The following is a 15,943-nucleotide window of genomic DNA, read 5'->3' on the forward strand; positions in this document are numbered from 1 at the left end:
GACCGGATGTGATGTGGATGACGTATTAATTGATTTCTAAGTTAATATCGAATTTTGATGCCGCGGCACAGAGTTTGAAAAACACTGGTCAAAGTTATACAAATGGGCTCAAATATATACTGGACAGTAGTGATGGCAAAACGAAGCTTCATGAAGCACTTGGGATATTTTTTACTCCTCTAGATGGTGCTCTTGGCTAGTGCAATGGAAATTCTTATAAATCCATCTAATTCCTCTTACACACAGCTCGTTTATATGCATACACTGTGTTTACCCTGTTAACTCAACCAAAATCAATTCTGTGGTTTCACGCAGGAAGACGCTCCGTTCGTTGTGTAACGAGTTGAACCTTTTGGTGCAATTCTGCAAAACAGACACTGACACCATCTCCACGCTGAAGCGCACTGGCACCTTTCTGAAATACATCAGGGCAAATATATGGAGACAACATGGAAAATGAGAGTGATCCCCCCTCCAGCAAATGTAAACAGAGGAGGTGTCAGGGGATTGTTGGAACGTGTTGTTTTCCCAGGGGCTGCGGTGTCAAAGACTAGCAGGTTAGAGTTTATTGCCTTGCCAAAGGGCACCTCAGCAGTTCCCAGAAGCCACCAAGCTGCAAATTTATTTCTGTCCATACTATGCCACAAATATGTTCTCAAAACAAAGCACTTACTACTGCAATCTAGTTAAAATTTGACAATAGTTATTTTTTTCTCTTACTGCTGTTGTCTGACTCTACAGGATTTTTATCAGTTTACTAGGCCGAAATCCAGCTACTCTGAGAGCCAGTACCAGAATATAATGTGAGTCTTCCACTTGGAATAGGTAAGTGACCTTCAAATACTTCATCTTGTGTTATTTCAGTTCCATCATGATCAAGTTGGACATTTGTTCTATGGAGTTGGCCATTGTTACATGCAAATTCACTGCGTTGTTCAGTTGCCATCTTCCGTGAATTTTGACGATTGATACGTTGGCTTTTAAAGTGTTCTCACTTGTTGTTTTCAACAAATTTGATTAGTCCCATTAATGACTTAATCTGAAATGCACACCTTCCACTCCATATGTAGAGAACAGTAAAATTTTACTGAAAAGTGGCTTTATTTGTTCCTTCTTACAACATGTCGCTGTATCATCTATCAAGTGTACATACAACAGTCACCCACAAATAATAAATAGTGTTTAATTGTTTATGTAATAGTTACAGCACCGCTAGTACATAGTGGATGTGCTCATTGCAGAATCCAACCTCAAAAAAAGGGAAAAGAACTGCACCTAAGATTACGGAATTTATTTTACAATGTCTGATTTCTTCATCCACAAGTTTTATTTGGCATTTGAGTCTAAAGATTCAACTTCAAATGTTATGAAACAAAATTAATACAAAAAAAACAAACAGGGGGGGGGGGGGTCATCTTTTTGGGATTAGTCCACACCTGCTTGTTGTACATACATTGCTGCTTTACAGGGGCCTGATGCTCCTATTTGCATATTGAACACAAAACAATTTGCGTGCTGAGGTAACACCTGGGCTCTACATCAATGGATCATAATGTACACTCACTGTTGTTGTCAGAGTAGACCAGAGAAATGGGGGGGCAAGGACATGTACAAGGTTTTTATACACAAAGCACTCATCTTTTTTTTTTTTTCACTTGTTCAAAATCCGAAAGTCTTAAGTGATAATATTTTGACGGAATGCTGATGTTCTCGAGCACTTTGTCCATGCATCCACCTTATTGATGGATGACAGCGGGATTTTTTGGGGCGGGACTCTCAGTTGCTGTTAGAGTTGTCACATGTTGTCGGATGTTCAACTGTTCCTCGAAAATGTCACACCTGTTGATTTTTCCTTCCAACTTCTGATAGGCATATTCAAATAAAGAGGAGATTTTTGTCACCACCTTTGTCTTTAATTCCATCCTTTTCCCCCACCTTTTTTTCTTGTTGGTTCGGATGGCAACAGGAAGTGATGTTTAATAGTTTTTAGGGTTAGATGATTTCCCAGCAACTGATGCTCCCTGACAGACTGATGTGTCACAGATTCCAGGCGGTCCTTGGTGCCCAGTCCTACCTACCCTGCCATGCTCTCCAGGCTCACCTGGGTCTCCAGGGGAGCCATCACGGCCATCTTTAACAATCCCCGGGACTCCGAGAAGACCTGTGAAGAGTATACACTTATTGTGACAAAGAGACAAGTCTTGGTGTCTTTGTTTGGTTGTGACCCAACATGAGTTGCTGCTGCAGGTGGCGCCATGTGGACAGTGACCCCCCCCCCCTCTTCCATATTCATGGTTAGGCTCTTGCATGTGATTTGGGGGAACTCATTTGCTAATTTTGTGCCCAAAACATTCACTAACAGCACTGATTCAGAGTGACCCTCAAACTGGGTGGTGTTCATTGTTTGCTGGTGGTCAAAAGGATCAAGAGCAATCAAGTTCAAGATAATGCCAAGTTGGTTTATACAAGTAGGTCAACTTGGGGCTTTTATGTTCCTCACTACACATTTCTATTTGCTATACTTTTGCAGTGCTGGCCAGCATGTTTCGAAACAGTAAGTCCTCCTGACAGTTTGCCAATATTGGAAATGCTGACTGAAAATGTCTGTGCGCGGATCACAGTTGTTATGTTATGCAGTTGTTATGCCCCCTTTAGGCAGTATCGTTTGAAAACACCGAACTGTTTTTCCTTTGCACTGTTGTCTTGACTTGAGATAACCTCTGTTGAATATTGCTGCGATATAAATCAAATAAATAATGACACAGTATTGAAAGGTAACGAGGCTAAAACGAACGTGAGGCCTCACGCTGTACCTTGGTATCCTTGGTCTCCAACGGGGCCCTCGATTGTTTTGCCGACGGGTCCCTTATCACCCTGCTGACCCACGTCACCTGTTTTCAGAAAGGACAGCTTGAACAATTGTGTGTTTGGTCACATACAGGTGAGCATTGCGCTTCCACCAGTAGATAAGTCCACACTACAGTGTTACCTTGACTTACGAGTTGAATTTGTTCTGCAACCAAACTAACTCAGTTTACTGGTATAGTACATGGATCAGTTTTATCCAATGAAATGCCATAACCTCATCTTTTAAATTTTTTTTGAATGAAATATTATGCCAATTATTCCTTCAATTCATTGAGTAATCTTGTAAAAAAAAAAAGTTGAATAGACCAAGCAATTGGCTTTTATTCCTGGAAAAAAAAATGGAACATGTGTTACATGTAAAACTATGAAATACAATTGAAACAGTAAAGGCTATTTGGCCTTAGTATTGTCTTCTTAAGACAAAATAAAAACAATTTTAAGGCCCTATACTCACTTTACTTTGTATAGATGTTGGCATCCGTGCATTAAAGTGAAACTAAACCCAAGCATTTTTAAAGCAGGAATACCATGAATGTGCCAGCACTAGTAAAAACATCGTAGTCTGATCATTGATTACTATCTCATTCGTAGAGTGAGAAATATACGTACTAATCCATCAATGTGAGGGCAGCACCATGTAGAATGAAGTCATTTGCAGCTGCAGACCGGAAGTGACGCTGAATTGCAAGTAGCGCCTAGCGGCTAATAGAGCAGGCTGCTGAATTGTGTCAGCTGAGACAATATAACTTGAGAGTGATGGATTTGATCATTTTATTCTGTGTACACTACGGCTAAGATGAAAAACATGCAGCGGCTTGCCATCGGACAAAGCGTCGCGAAAAGTAAAAGCGCTGTACAGCAACTTCTTGATTTGAGAGATCCACAAAATGAAATCCAGATCGTCTCCCAACTCGGTAAGTACATGGAGATGATGATGTTTATGATCATAGCTTTTCATGTACCTTTAGTACCTAAAACAGCTTGTTCTTACTGAATATTTACAAAGTGTATGGCTTTTGTAATGTTTTTCTTGGTAAATAAAGCAGCCCAAATTGCTGAACTTACATCAGATTCTTGCAAAGTTGCACTCTCATTCTATTCTATTACACAACTTCCAATTGGAATTGGGGTTTGTAGTTCTGTTGTTAACATGATATTGAGTCATACTGGCCTAAGGCTACAGCCATTACAAACACCATACGTTCCAACTATGGTAGGCTACATGAAAGCTAGCTAACATTCATATTTATGTTACTTTATGTCAGCAACGCTTGTTGAGCAGCAATTAACAACTGAATGCTTTCGGTTCAGATGCGGGGATGTTTGTTGATGTGAAAATCGTGGCTCAACACTTTACTGCACTTTGTCGTTGTCTCATGTGTTTTGTTTCTCTTCTTGTTTTCTTGGCTCTCAGTGGGCTGCGTTAGCAATAACAATAACAGCGTTTTCATTTTGTATTTGTGTGTTTGATTGATTGTCCCGTTCAGTAAACAGACCGCTCCGTTTGTCCCCACTTCACTCGAGTGGCGCTTGTATCGGAAGCTAACTCATACGTCAAGGTACCATTATCCTGTATACATTTTAAACCGCCATACCTCTGGTACCAGGATCTCCAAGTTCTCCTGGCAAGCCTCTGTATCCCGGAGGTCCCCGGGCACCCGGGTGACCGATGGAGCCAGCTGATCCCGGCTGTCCCGGAGGTCCAGCAGGTCCAGGTCGGCCGACCATCCCTGGTGCCAGAGGTCTACGAAGATTGGCGGCCAGTTGTGCAATTTGATCTGCGGGGTGTGGCAGGCCATCAGACCGTCAGTTCCCACTTACATTTCTGTCAACATTGCAATGAATTAAAGTGGATCTTCACCATCGATCATTGAGCCACACAACTCTCTGATGTGCTGTTCACTCGCTAGTTTACCCTAAAACACAAGAGCAAGATTTTATTATGGACAGTAAAGTAATTCACACAGTTTGTTTGCTAATCTTCAAAAAGAAACACTTACGGGTACACCTGTCTTTCCAGCAATCCCGGGAAGACCCTGTTCTCCCTGGAAGCCCATTAATCCTGGTTTTCCCGGGGCCCCTCTTGCCCCAAATTCTCCTTGTGGCCCCGTGACACCTTTAGGTCCCAGTTCTCCTCGTTTCCCTGCCTGTTTCCAATAAAAACTTCTAAACGACTTGTATTTTAACATAAAGTGCTAATTAAATGTCAGCAGGAGCTAAAAATATCTGCGATTACCCTCAACGCCACTTTTTCAACAAACAAGTGAGAAAAAAAAAATAATCAAAGAATCTAGGAGCATGAAACTCATCAATGCTGTGTTTGTAATTACACAAATTGTGCTGCACCTTCATGCTACTCATTGCTTTCTTCTTTAAGCACTCATTGAAGCTGAAGAAACAATGCCTGGCACTAATTAATCCCATTGAACCTGGAATGTGAGGCAGAAAGTGCAGCGACTGCTGTAAGGCAACGGGCCGACCAGGAACACAGCGGATATACCGTCATCAGTTCTATTGGGGTGTGAAGGTTGGCTGGACACATTATTGGCAAATTGCAAAGACACAAATAAGTGCAGCCTACCTGTCCTTTTTGTCCAGCTGGTCCAAAATGGCCCTGCAAATAAAAGAGAAACAGGAAATTAGGGTTTATGTTTTAGGAAATTTGGAAATTAGAGCACCCGTCTACTAATTACTTTACATGTGAAACATTTGACAAGTATACGTACAGGTTCTCCATTCTCTCCAGGTAAACCGTCACTTCCTGCTACACCCTACAAATACAACAAGACATCACACAGTGAATCTGAAACATTCGTCCAAATAACATTAAAACAGGGGCGGACTGAAAGATGAGTTCAGATGAGGCTTTGTTAAGCATGACCACCTTGAACTTTGACTAAAATATTTACCATGTCTCCTTTGGATCCCGAAGCTCCAACCGGCCCCTGTGAGGTTGGGTGAGGGGGAGACAGAACATAAATGAGAGCAATGTTGAGACATTTGTGCGAGAGGGTAGGAGATGTAGTGGGCGGGGGCGGGGTGAGTGGTTATTTTGTGCAGCAGTGAGGTGGGCAGGTTATGGGGAAGGGGAAGCGATATAAAGACCATCTTTGTTCTGTCTTTCTAGGCTGAGGACGACTGAGTGTCGGAACTCTATTCGGGCAACACTTCTACTTTATTCCACTTCCACTAAAGATGGGATAGCCTGCGAATTGACCTCTATTTTGTACAGATGCAGTACCTAATGAGATATATGCTACTGTTGATGTTTGATGTCGGCCGAGGGTAGGCAAAGGACTCACTCTTTCACCAAACTCTCCTCGGATTCCTGTTGGACCTGGTAGACCCGGATCCCCCAAAATTCCCGTGATACCCTGCGGGACATGAAACTCTGTAAAATGACTGATGATATTAATTGTAACAAAAGCAACAGAAAACAGCAATGGTGCACTGCACTGACCTGGAAACCTTTCACTCCCTGAGGTCCTGGGTTGCCTGCAAGTCCAATGCCTCCCTGTGGGAAAAAACACCCGGCTTATTAACTACTGGTAGCATTGTAATTATAATGTTTATAAAGACAAAACATGCTTTATTGACGCGATGTGAAATGTGCTTTGTATGTCATTTCCTATGATTGTGTTTTTTCTGTCATGGCCCAGCGTCTGATGCAAGCACAAAGACCTCTTTGTCTGTACTTTCTACCGGTGTGAATACCTCTTACAGTCCCTGGCCATCTATTTATACTGACTCCACTGTCGCATACTTCTCAATCTGGAGCAGTGCAGCTCTCTTAACTTTTGATAAAAAGTCCTACGTTGCCATTCCTCCTTTTAAACTCATTCAGTGCCAAAAACGTTTTTGTATGTCTTTTGACAGTCCAGCCATTCAACCCCAGAAACTTATTTATATTTTTTTCCATTTTTTTTTTTACGTACGGGTAGAAGAGGGTCTGAAAATGTCTGGCACCAAATGAGTTAAGATAGTCCTTTGTCCACAAGTTTAAAATCCATCCATCCATTCTCTGAAGCGCTTATCTTCACTAGGGTCGCGGTTGTGCTGGAGCCTATCCCAGTTGTCTTTGGGCAAAAGGTGGGGGTACACCCTGAACTGATCACCAGCCAATCACAGGGCACAAATAGACAAAGAACCACTCACATTCACACTTACGGACACTTTGGAGTCTAGTAAAGGTTTATAAGGGTTTCCAAAATTCTACAATATTCCACAGTCGCAGTGAGTTTGAATGTTGTGCCATTGGATGTTTTGGCGTAAACTTACAGCCACTCCTCTGGGTCCTGCTATGCCTCTCTCTCCTGGTATGCCAATGTCACCCTGTGAGAAGACATGGAAGATTTGAGAAACCAGATGCTGCATTGTTCCAACTAGAATTTAATGTCGGATAGGCTCAGTATATGCCCAGACGTCCACCAGATACATACAGGAATACCTGGCTCTCCAGAGGGTCCCGTCCCCCCAGTCTTTCCTGGATCACCCTGGTGAGAAAAAAAGAAAAGAAAAGGTGTTTCGCATGGTTCTTCCTAATGTTTAAGGCTCGTAGGCTTGCGTTGAGTTTGAAAGCTTACAACTTCTCCTTTGGATCCTTTGCCACCAGCCTTTCCTTGTAGACCCTATGGAGGAAAATATATTCATTGTGAGCTTGTTTTATTGGACAGAGGACACACACACATATGTAATTGTAACTTACAGGAAGTCCATTTGGTCCTTTTTCTCCAACTACGCCATGCTGCCCAGCATCACCCTAGCCAAACACACAAACTGTGACTGTAAGATCAGTCTTAATCAGACTGTGGCTAGCTGATATCTTTAAACACGGAGCACAAGAGGCCCAAACTGTCATATGTACTTTCTCGCCATCCATTCCTGGTGTGCCATCTTTGCCATCTCTGCCAGGTATGCCCTGTTAGGAAATCAAGCACAGTCTTTCATTTCTCTGCCGTGTTATGATTGACCATGTAAGAATGCATTTTCATCAGGTGGTCACTTACGGGCTCCCCTTTGGGCCCAGCACCACCAACACCTCCTTTCGGACCAATTTTACCCTGTTCAAAGCACACGCGTGTTTACTATGTGATATTTGCAGAGCCTGCAAACTCCAAATCTTTCACTTACAATTTCTCCTTTGGGACCTCTGAAACCTTGGGGACCCCTTTCTCCAGTGTCACCCTGGAAGAATCAGATGCAACATAAACAGCTATTTATTGATGGGACCAGTGTTTAATTGTGGCCGTCGATTATGACCCAAACATCCCGACTTTTTCCGAGTGTTTCAAGAGATAAAGAGAGACTCACTGTCTTTCCGATGATGCCGGCGATGCCAGGTTTGCCTCTGAACCCCGGCAGACCCTACCGACAAACGAGAGAATAAGGGCAAAGACAATATCGGACAACATTTCCCGATGAAGTCCAATCAGTGCCATGAATGAATCAGTCTTTTCTTACTCTGTCTCCCACAGATCCCATAGGACCTGGCAAACCTCTTAGACCGCGTGGGCCCTGGAAAATAGCCAAGCAGCATTTTGAGACAGTCGTCGTCAAGAGTCCTACAATAGCTGCAATACTGAAATGACCTTACCTGTAGGCCAACTGTCCCCGGAAAACCTGCGGGACCAGGAGGACCAGCGCCACCCTAAAGGCAAACCAAACACTGAGTAAACCAACATACCCAAATCTGTAGGACAGTTGTGCCGTAGGTCATACACTCACCTTCTCTCCATTTTTCCCAACTTCTCCCTTGTCTCCTTTATGGCCTGTGTGACCCTATAAGAAGAGTCAGAATATTCAATGGCAGGATGATGATTACGTATAGGGGGTTGCCGTTCTACTCATCGTAAATAGTCACCTTAAATCCTGGCATCCCTGGAGGACCAGGAGGACCAGAGGGGCAGATGGCAGGGCACTGTATACAAAAACCACTGAGCATCCGGCTATTTATGCACCTCATTCCGGCCCGTCATTGAATACTTACCAGAAGATCACCAGTGAGATCGTGCAGAGTACCAGGAAGACCCTGAAAAAGCACCAGTTATTGTTTCATGCATGAACTTGACGTTCGAAAAATAAATGACTTACAAAGGCACTTGGTGAAAAGTGGAAAAATGTGCAAAGGTACTATTATAATAGCACTATTTTCTCACATATGATGAAGGCTGCACTTACAGGTGGCCCATCAGGACCAGAAGGTCCCGGAAGTCCTGGAAGACCCTCAGCACCCTGGTAAGATAAAGGATTTTTTTTTTTCCTGTATTCGATTAAGATTTTTTAAAATTTATTTATATATTTTTATTTTACAACTGATCACCATTCTGATCCTCTGAATAAGTTCTACTACATAAGCACATGACGCAGGGGCACTTGTGGAGTATCTGCCCGAGAGGTGTATGGAATGAAAGATAAAATAAAGATACAAACAGGGCATGGGTGATCTCTTTCTGATTCAGTGGATGACGCTCCATCTCGATTATGGCAGGAGGACAAATTGAGGCCATTGGACACTCACCACAGCACCCTGAGGTCCGACTCCACCTGGCAACCCGTTGGTCCCGGGTAAACCCTAAAAAGAAAAGACGGCAAATGTGTAATCAATACAAAGAGGACATGCAGTGAGTATATTCTTCCAGGATTCAAAACCAATAAACTTCCTGGACATGACAAGAGGATTAAAATGCTTTTATACTCACTGGAGCTCCTGATCTCCCTCTGCCCTACGGAAAATACAATAAGTATTACCGGCACAAATTCTGCTTTAAATTGTGTCAACCAGGGCATGCTGACTGAGGGCCTGGTTGATTTTATGTTGGGGTACTTACAGCAGGTCCAGGTGGCCCAGGAGGTCCGCTTTCTCCCTGTGGGGAGACACGCAAAGTCTCTGAATCAGACGCTTGGAATTGTGCAATGCTGCGTTTGTGACCAAATAGTAAGTGGCTCATGCTAGAGTCTTAACACAATATGCAAATGTAACTGATGCTCTGCTGTGATAGACACATTATTTCAACTTAATTCATTTTTGAAAATTGAAGATGTATAAAGTAATTCCTACAACAAACAAATGACTGTATGTCATTCTCAGAAAAGAATACTCGTAATACTGCACCTGGCAGTTATCATTGACCGAAATGGATTACCCCACATCATGCGCCCTCTGTGGCAAAAAAAACCCCTGACCTACCCCTCCACCTTCTCTAACTCTTTATTTAACCCCGTAACAGCTGTATTTGTAAAGGCAACAGTCCAAATAATCACAAAGACGTTACACTTTGCTTAGTCACGACATTCCACACAAACAGATGGGATGTGACTTCAGTTGCTCTCTTGTTTTTAGCTAGCTAATTAGCTAGATTGCTGGGGAAACAGAATGTTTGAAAAGCAGACTTGAAACATTTTACTTAAAGGGGGAAGTCAACCCAAACATATTGTTTTCAATAATATGTTCTATTAATTCTTATTCCACAAACGCAACATTAATCAGAATGCCGTGTTTCAACTAGTGAGCCTGCATAGAACATATTCTTGGAAAAAAATATATGTTTGAGTTGACTTTCCCTTTAAATGTAATTTCTTTTACATTCATAACGAATATAATGATAAAACGTGGACAGCACATACGGGTTCGTCACCCCCAGTCTCAGAATGACAGGGGGGGTGACATTCCGGGCCGGATTAGAGAAATAAAGCCGATTGTGATCCCTCGTTAAAAGTGTTCAGATCACGGGGCTGAGCCCGCTTGACAAATCTATCTTGACAAAGGGCATGCGGGCATCATACCGCCATCCTCATACAACCTGCAGATATATTCCATCACTGAGCTGAATTCGTCTGAACAACACACAAGACAGACTTACTGCCTCTCCTGCAGGTCCGTCCTTCCCAGAGGGACCATCAGGACCTGTCAGGCCCTGAAGAAAAGATGCATTTCATCACTTTGCATAACATTCTTGAAAAGTGAATAATATTCATTCAGTGACTCATTCTTAGAGGACATCAAAGGCAGTGTGCTGATTCTTGGTACTTACATCTATCCCCGGAAGTCCTGGCAGGCCTTGTTTTCCTGCGACTCCCGGTATTCCTGCTTTTCCCTTGAGGCCCTGCAAAAAATAGAGAGAACGCCATTAACAAAAATTGAAAATAAACATTTAAGATTTATTTGAAGACTTTCTCAAAATAGGGATGATAGGGTAAGTTCATCTTTCTTTGGAATACATTTTATAGGTAGGTGACTTCCAGGTAGGTTGCAGAGTTCTGCATTAACAATGACCCAGGGCCAATACGTGACTGTCAGGCCACCCAATGTTCACTGACGCTTTTCATATTATATTATATTATTTTCATAAATAAATATGATGAAATCAACACATTCATGTTTTTTTTTAAATATTGTAACATTCACTACTTTGAGTTTCATCTACCTACATCGATCAATCATCACTGATCTTCTGACTGCGCGGCACACATTATCATTCTCTTAACTCATTCACTGCCGGATATTTTCAGAATCTCTTTTACACTAACGTTTCAAAAAAATTGAAAAAAATATATAAATCAGTTCCTGGGATTGAATGGCTGGACTGTGAAAAGACAAGTAAATCCATCAATGGCAGTGAATGAGTTAAGGGATGGCATGAAAAATATATACAGCCCAGAAAATGTCAAATATTTAGTTCGATTTTGAACTGCAAAAAACATAACATGGGAAAAAAAAAAGAAAAGAAAAAACAACTTCAAAAAGTACTATTTTTCTTTAATGTTTTAAGTAATACACTGAAGATGCTAAATTTAAAAAAAAACTTTTTTTTAATAGTTTTTTAAATTTTATTGTGGGATATGATAAATATACAGGGCCAGTGCTGGCCACCACCCAAAAGGCTTAATGTAGGACCGGGGTTGGTTGGTCTATTAATTAAGAAAGAAATTCTAAATAATAATAATAATAATAATAATAATAATAATAATATAATAACAGTGTTGAAAAACACATTTTTAAATACATAATTTTATTTATTTTTTTTTGCGTTTTATTCTCCTTAGGGCCACGGTTTGATCTGAAGCTTATCCCAACTGATTTTGGGGCGAGGAGTTCACCTTGGACTGGTTTCCAGTCAATTCCAGAGTACACAGAAACAACCATTCACACACATGATCACACGGAACGACATGGCATGTTTTTGGAATGTGGGAGAGAAGCCCGCACAAGCAAGTGAAGAACTTGCAAACTGAGCACAGTACCCAAGAGACGGACGGACGGACCAAGAACCTCTTGACTGGGAGGCGCAAAATTCAACTATGCATTACATTTGAAAACGCATTTAATAACAACATTATTGAAATACTCACTGCTTTGCCTGAAATTCCAGGAGGTCCGGGTTTGCCCTGTAATTAGGAGACATATTGTAAAAAGCTAAATAAATATATGTATTTCATTACTTTTTTCTTACTTTAACTAAAGCAAAACCACCATAGAGCGTTAATCTTCTGCAGGCTTTGAGGGAAGAACAAACAAAGCTAAAAATGGTCAGATGATCAAATCCCTGGTTTGGATGGAGAGGATTGAAAGTGCAAGGAGGAGGTGTGAGGTGAAACTCTGGATGGTCGCACACAGCTGGGGAATGTATGAATAGACCCTGTGTGTGCCTTCACCCGACTGCTGGAACCAAAATATGTACAAATCAAATACTCTCATGTTACCTCGCAAGGGCACATTCGCGTAGTTTGTGCCAATAATCAATGTGTGTAGTGTACGCTGCTGCACACAAGTTTAGGTCATCGAGGACCTTACAACTGCAGGAACTGCAAATGATTTCAATTCATAAAAAAACGACTTCAGAAGTTGTCCATCAAGTAAGTAGGTGCATACTGAACCCTGCTCGCATTTGCCTGCTGCCATGATTGGCATGAAAGAATTGTGGGTGGGCCAGTGGGAGGGGCCACGGTGACAAAACGTTTAAGAGACCAAGGAAACACATCTTAACATTGCAAATGTGTAAAACGGGATACAACATGACAATTGAGCTACAGGACTAGGAAGTCTAAAGCTTACATGGGGTATATATTTGAAAACTCACATTATATGCAGTATTTGTTTTATATATCTGGGCTAAAAAAAAGGTTTGCTTACTGGAGCGGTGGCCAAATATACATTTAAAAATGATTGTTTTTATTTGGAATCCTGTCTGGAAGCTGACTAGACCTGCTGAAATTCACCATGTGCTCACAGGGGTCGATTCAGCGTTAGATTGGTTGGAAGCTGCCGTTGATGTACAGCAAGCGTTACAACAAAGGTCAACTCACATCAATGCCGTCCCGTCCAGGGGGCCCTGGCGGCCCTGCTGCCCCAGTGGCTCCTCGCGGGCCAGGCCTCTGCAATACAAAGGAAACAGAGCATCTTACAACATGTCACCATGCAGCAGAGTTCATTTGCAGTGACGAAAAGTTGATGTTACTTAAGTCTAGATCGTGCCATCATTGGGCATGGGAGACGAGACATAAATACACAATTTACACTAAGCAATGCAGACAGGAAAGAATAAATGAGAAAATACACCGAATCCATGGTTCAGTGTGGATTCATCCACTGAGCTTGTGTGTTTGTCTGAATGAACAGAGGTGGTATTGTGTGCACTTCTCTCAATCCGTACATTCCACAGGTTGGAGAAAAATGCTAGCAAAATCTGGCCACTGAACCAGATGCAATCAATGGATACTTTTGAATGTAATGCAAAGAGATCCGGCCTGTCGCATCATTTTAGGGAGCTCACAAAAGCAAACACTAGTTTACTTCATGTTTCTAAATAAATGAATTTGTTCCTTTCATTTTGACAGAAAATCTCAAACAAAATCGCAAATTTCTTGAAATTTTAACTCATTTCCCAGGCATTTTCCCCCTTACCAAATCCCCATTTTGATATACTGTAAATGAACCACATTTGTATACTTCAGTATTTGCTTATCACTATATTCCATAACGTGACATGATTCAAATTGAAAGTAGGAAAAGTCATCATCAATCAAATGCAGGGCCAATTTGTGCATATGTAATAATGTGACGAGGTGAACCGGCTGCTATACCCTTCATATGACTGCGTTCTGGCCCACCATAAAATAGACTAACACCCTTGAGTGCCTGGGAGTAAATAACACACCGGTTCATTATTATCACCTCCATCACAAGCTTCTGACAAGAATTGACAGATTGTGCTGCTCCGGGGGGCCTAAACAATGGAGCATTTATAAGGCCACTGATGAATGCCTACCTGGCCAGAAGAGGACGTTAAAAGCTGGCAGACTAAGAGCACCCACAGAGTCGAGAAAGTCGTCATGACTCCCAGCTCGCTCTCACAAGAAGTGTCAAAAAGCTCCAAATCCGGTCGCCGGTCCTGGCTCGCTCCCCACCCCAAAGAGTCCAACGGAGCCTTGGTTCACCTGAAGGTGCGCAGCTCCTGAATAACGTCCTCTCGGCTCCCAGATAAACCCGAACCTCCAGAAAGTAGGAAGGGGCTGAGCTCAGAATGGACTCGAGTTGCTGCGTGTGAGGTGGGGGTGAGGAAGAAAGGGACTTGACACTTGACGAGGAGGATGGAGAAAGTCGAGCAACAGTCGTTCAGTTGAGTGGGCGGAGCTCGATGACCCCAGCTTTGTGGGGTTTGCGTTTTGACCAATCATAAGACAGGGCTGCAGTGATTGACATCTTAAACCAGGGATGGGCAATTTAAATGCTGGAGGGGGCCACAATTTTTCATCAGTGCTACTGGGGGCCACATAGGACCACGCAATTCCTAACCAGGTATACGACAAAAATGCTATTTCCAATATGGACAGTATACGTGCATATGTGCTCTTAATATGTGGTTTGATCGTACATTTTTCAATGCATGTATAAAACATCCACTAACTAAACCCAACAAAAAGGGTTTGAAGGAAAAAATAACCACATTCTGTACTTATTTTTTCCAGTGCAAAAGGCTCTCTTTCATAAAAAATACCATTTATGGACAGCAAAGAACTGAACACACTAAATACAGAACTCTTTTTGTACATTTTTTTCACAAATATCAACTCACTCCATTTTTTTATACTATTGAGCTACTATGCTTTGCATTACATTATCCATCCATCCATCCATTATCTGTACCGCTTCTCCTCACAAGGGTCGCGGGGCGTGCTGGAGCCTATCCCAGCTGTCTTTGGGCAGTAGGCGGGGGACACCCTGAACTGGTTGCCAGCCAATCGCAGGGCACACAGAGACAAACATCCGCACTCACAATCACACCTAGGGGCAATTTAGACAGTCCAATCAACTTACCATGCATGTTTTTGGAATGTGGGAGGAAACCGGAGTGCCCGGAGAAAACCCACGCAGGCACGGGGAGAACATGCAAACTCCACACAGGGAGGCTGGAGCCGGGATCGAACCCACGACCTCTGAACTGTGAGGCGGATGTGCTAACCAGTCGACCACCGTGCCGCCTGCATTACATTACAAATCTGCAAAAAAGTATTAGGCCCACTCACGTTGTACTATAGGGCAGAATGAGACCCAGTGCAAGCACAACTAAGACATGTCTGCCATCTAGTGGTGATTGGTGATATTACAACTTAAAACTACAGTCATACTCTGCACATTCGCGGTTTGGCACCCGCAGATTCGCATATTTGCGGATTTGTTTTCTTTTCCGATATTTTTTCATATTTTGATTTTCTTCCATGATTTTGTCTCCCCATTTACTCCCGCTTTTAATGGAAAGCGTGTATTGAATGTTTATCAGCATTTTTTGAAGAATTATTAGGGTTTGTAAAAAAAAAAAAAAAAAAAAAAAAGATTAAAATTAATCATTGGGCCACTCAGAGTGTGGTTGCTGGCCAAATACTGCACATCCCTGGCTTAAACAAATCACTTTCTGCGTGTTCCTGCGTTATTCCTCCCACACCAACATTTTCCTAAGTCACCTTGATCAACATTTTTGGGGGGTCAATTTCTAAGGGAAAAAAAAAGTCAAATTCCCCTTTCAATACACGGAAACCGTGTATTACGTCTTTTCTGGATGGGATTGGTTTTAGCTTCAAA

General features: G+C 42.3%; 1 protein-coding gene across 1 annotated transcript; it reads right to left on the minus strand.

The window, feature by feature from the left end:
• Positions 1-1,176: 1,176 nt before the first annotated feature.
• Positions 1,177-14,445, minus strand: col9a3 (collagen, type IX, alpha 3). Its single transcript, XM_086019260.1, has 32 exons — positions 14,133-14,445; positions 13,171-13,239; positions 12,217-12,252; positions 10,899-10,970; positions 10,728-10,781; positions 9,696-9,731; positions 9,567-9,590; positions 9,386-9,439; positions 9,046-9,099; positions 8,855-8,896; positions 8,729-8,785; positions 8,593-8,646; positions 8,462-8,515; positions 8,329-8,382; positions 8,179-8,232; positions 7,999-8,052; positions 7,875-7,928; positions 7,733-7,786; positions 7,574-7,627; positions 7,452-7,496; positions 7,308-7,361; positions 7,147-7,200; positions 6,329-6,382; positions 6,171-6,242; positions 5,778-5,813; positions 5,595-5,639; positions 5,450-5,482; positions 4,869-5,015; positions 4,730-4,784; positions 4,464-4,646; positions 2,814-2,891; positions 1,177-2,161 (listed from the first exon to the last, which is right to left on the minus strand). Exons 1-32 carry the CDS (start codon positions 14,196-14,198, stop codon positions 1,977-1,979), a joined length of 2,037 nt encoding a protein of 678 aa, XP_085875386.1. The 5' UTR covers positions 14,199-14,445; the 3' UTR covers positions 1,177-1,976.
• Positions 14,446-15,943: the final 1,498 nt, after the last annotated feature.

This window comes from Filicampus tigris, chromosome 1, assembly GCF_054856515.1.
Source record: "Filicampus tigris isolate MCC_2025a chromosome 1, RoL_Ftig_1.0, whole genome shotgun sequence".
Taxonomy (NCBI): domain Eukaryota; kingdom Metazoa; phylum Chordata; class Actinopteri; order Syngnathiformes; family Syngnathidae; genus Filicampus; species Filicampus tigris.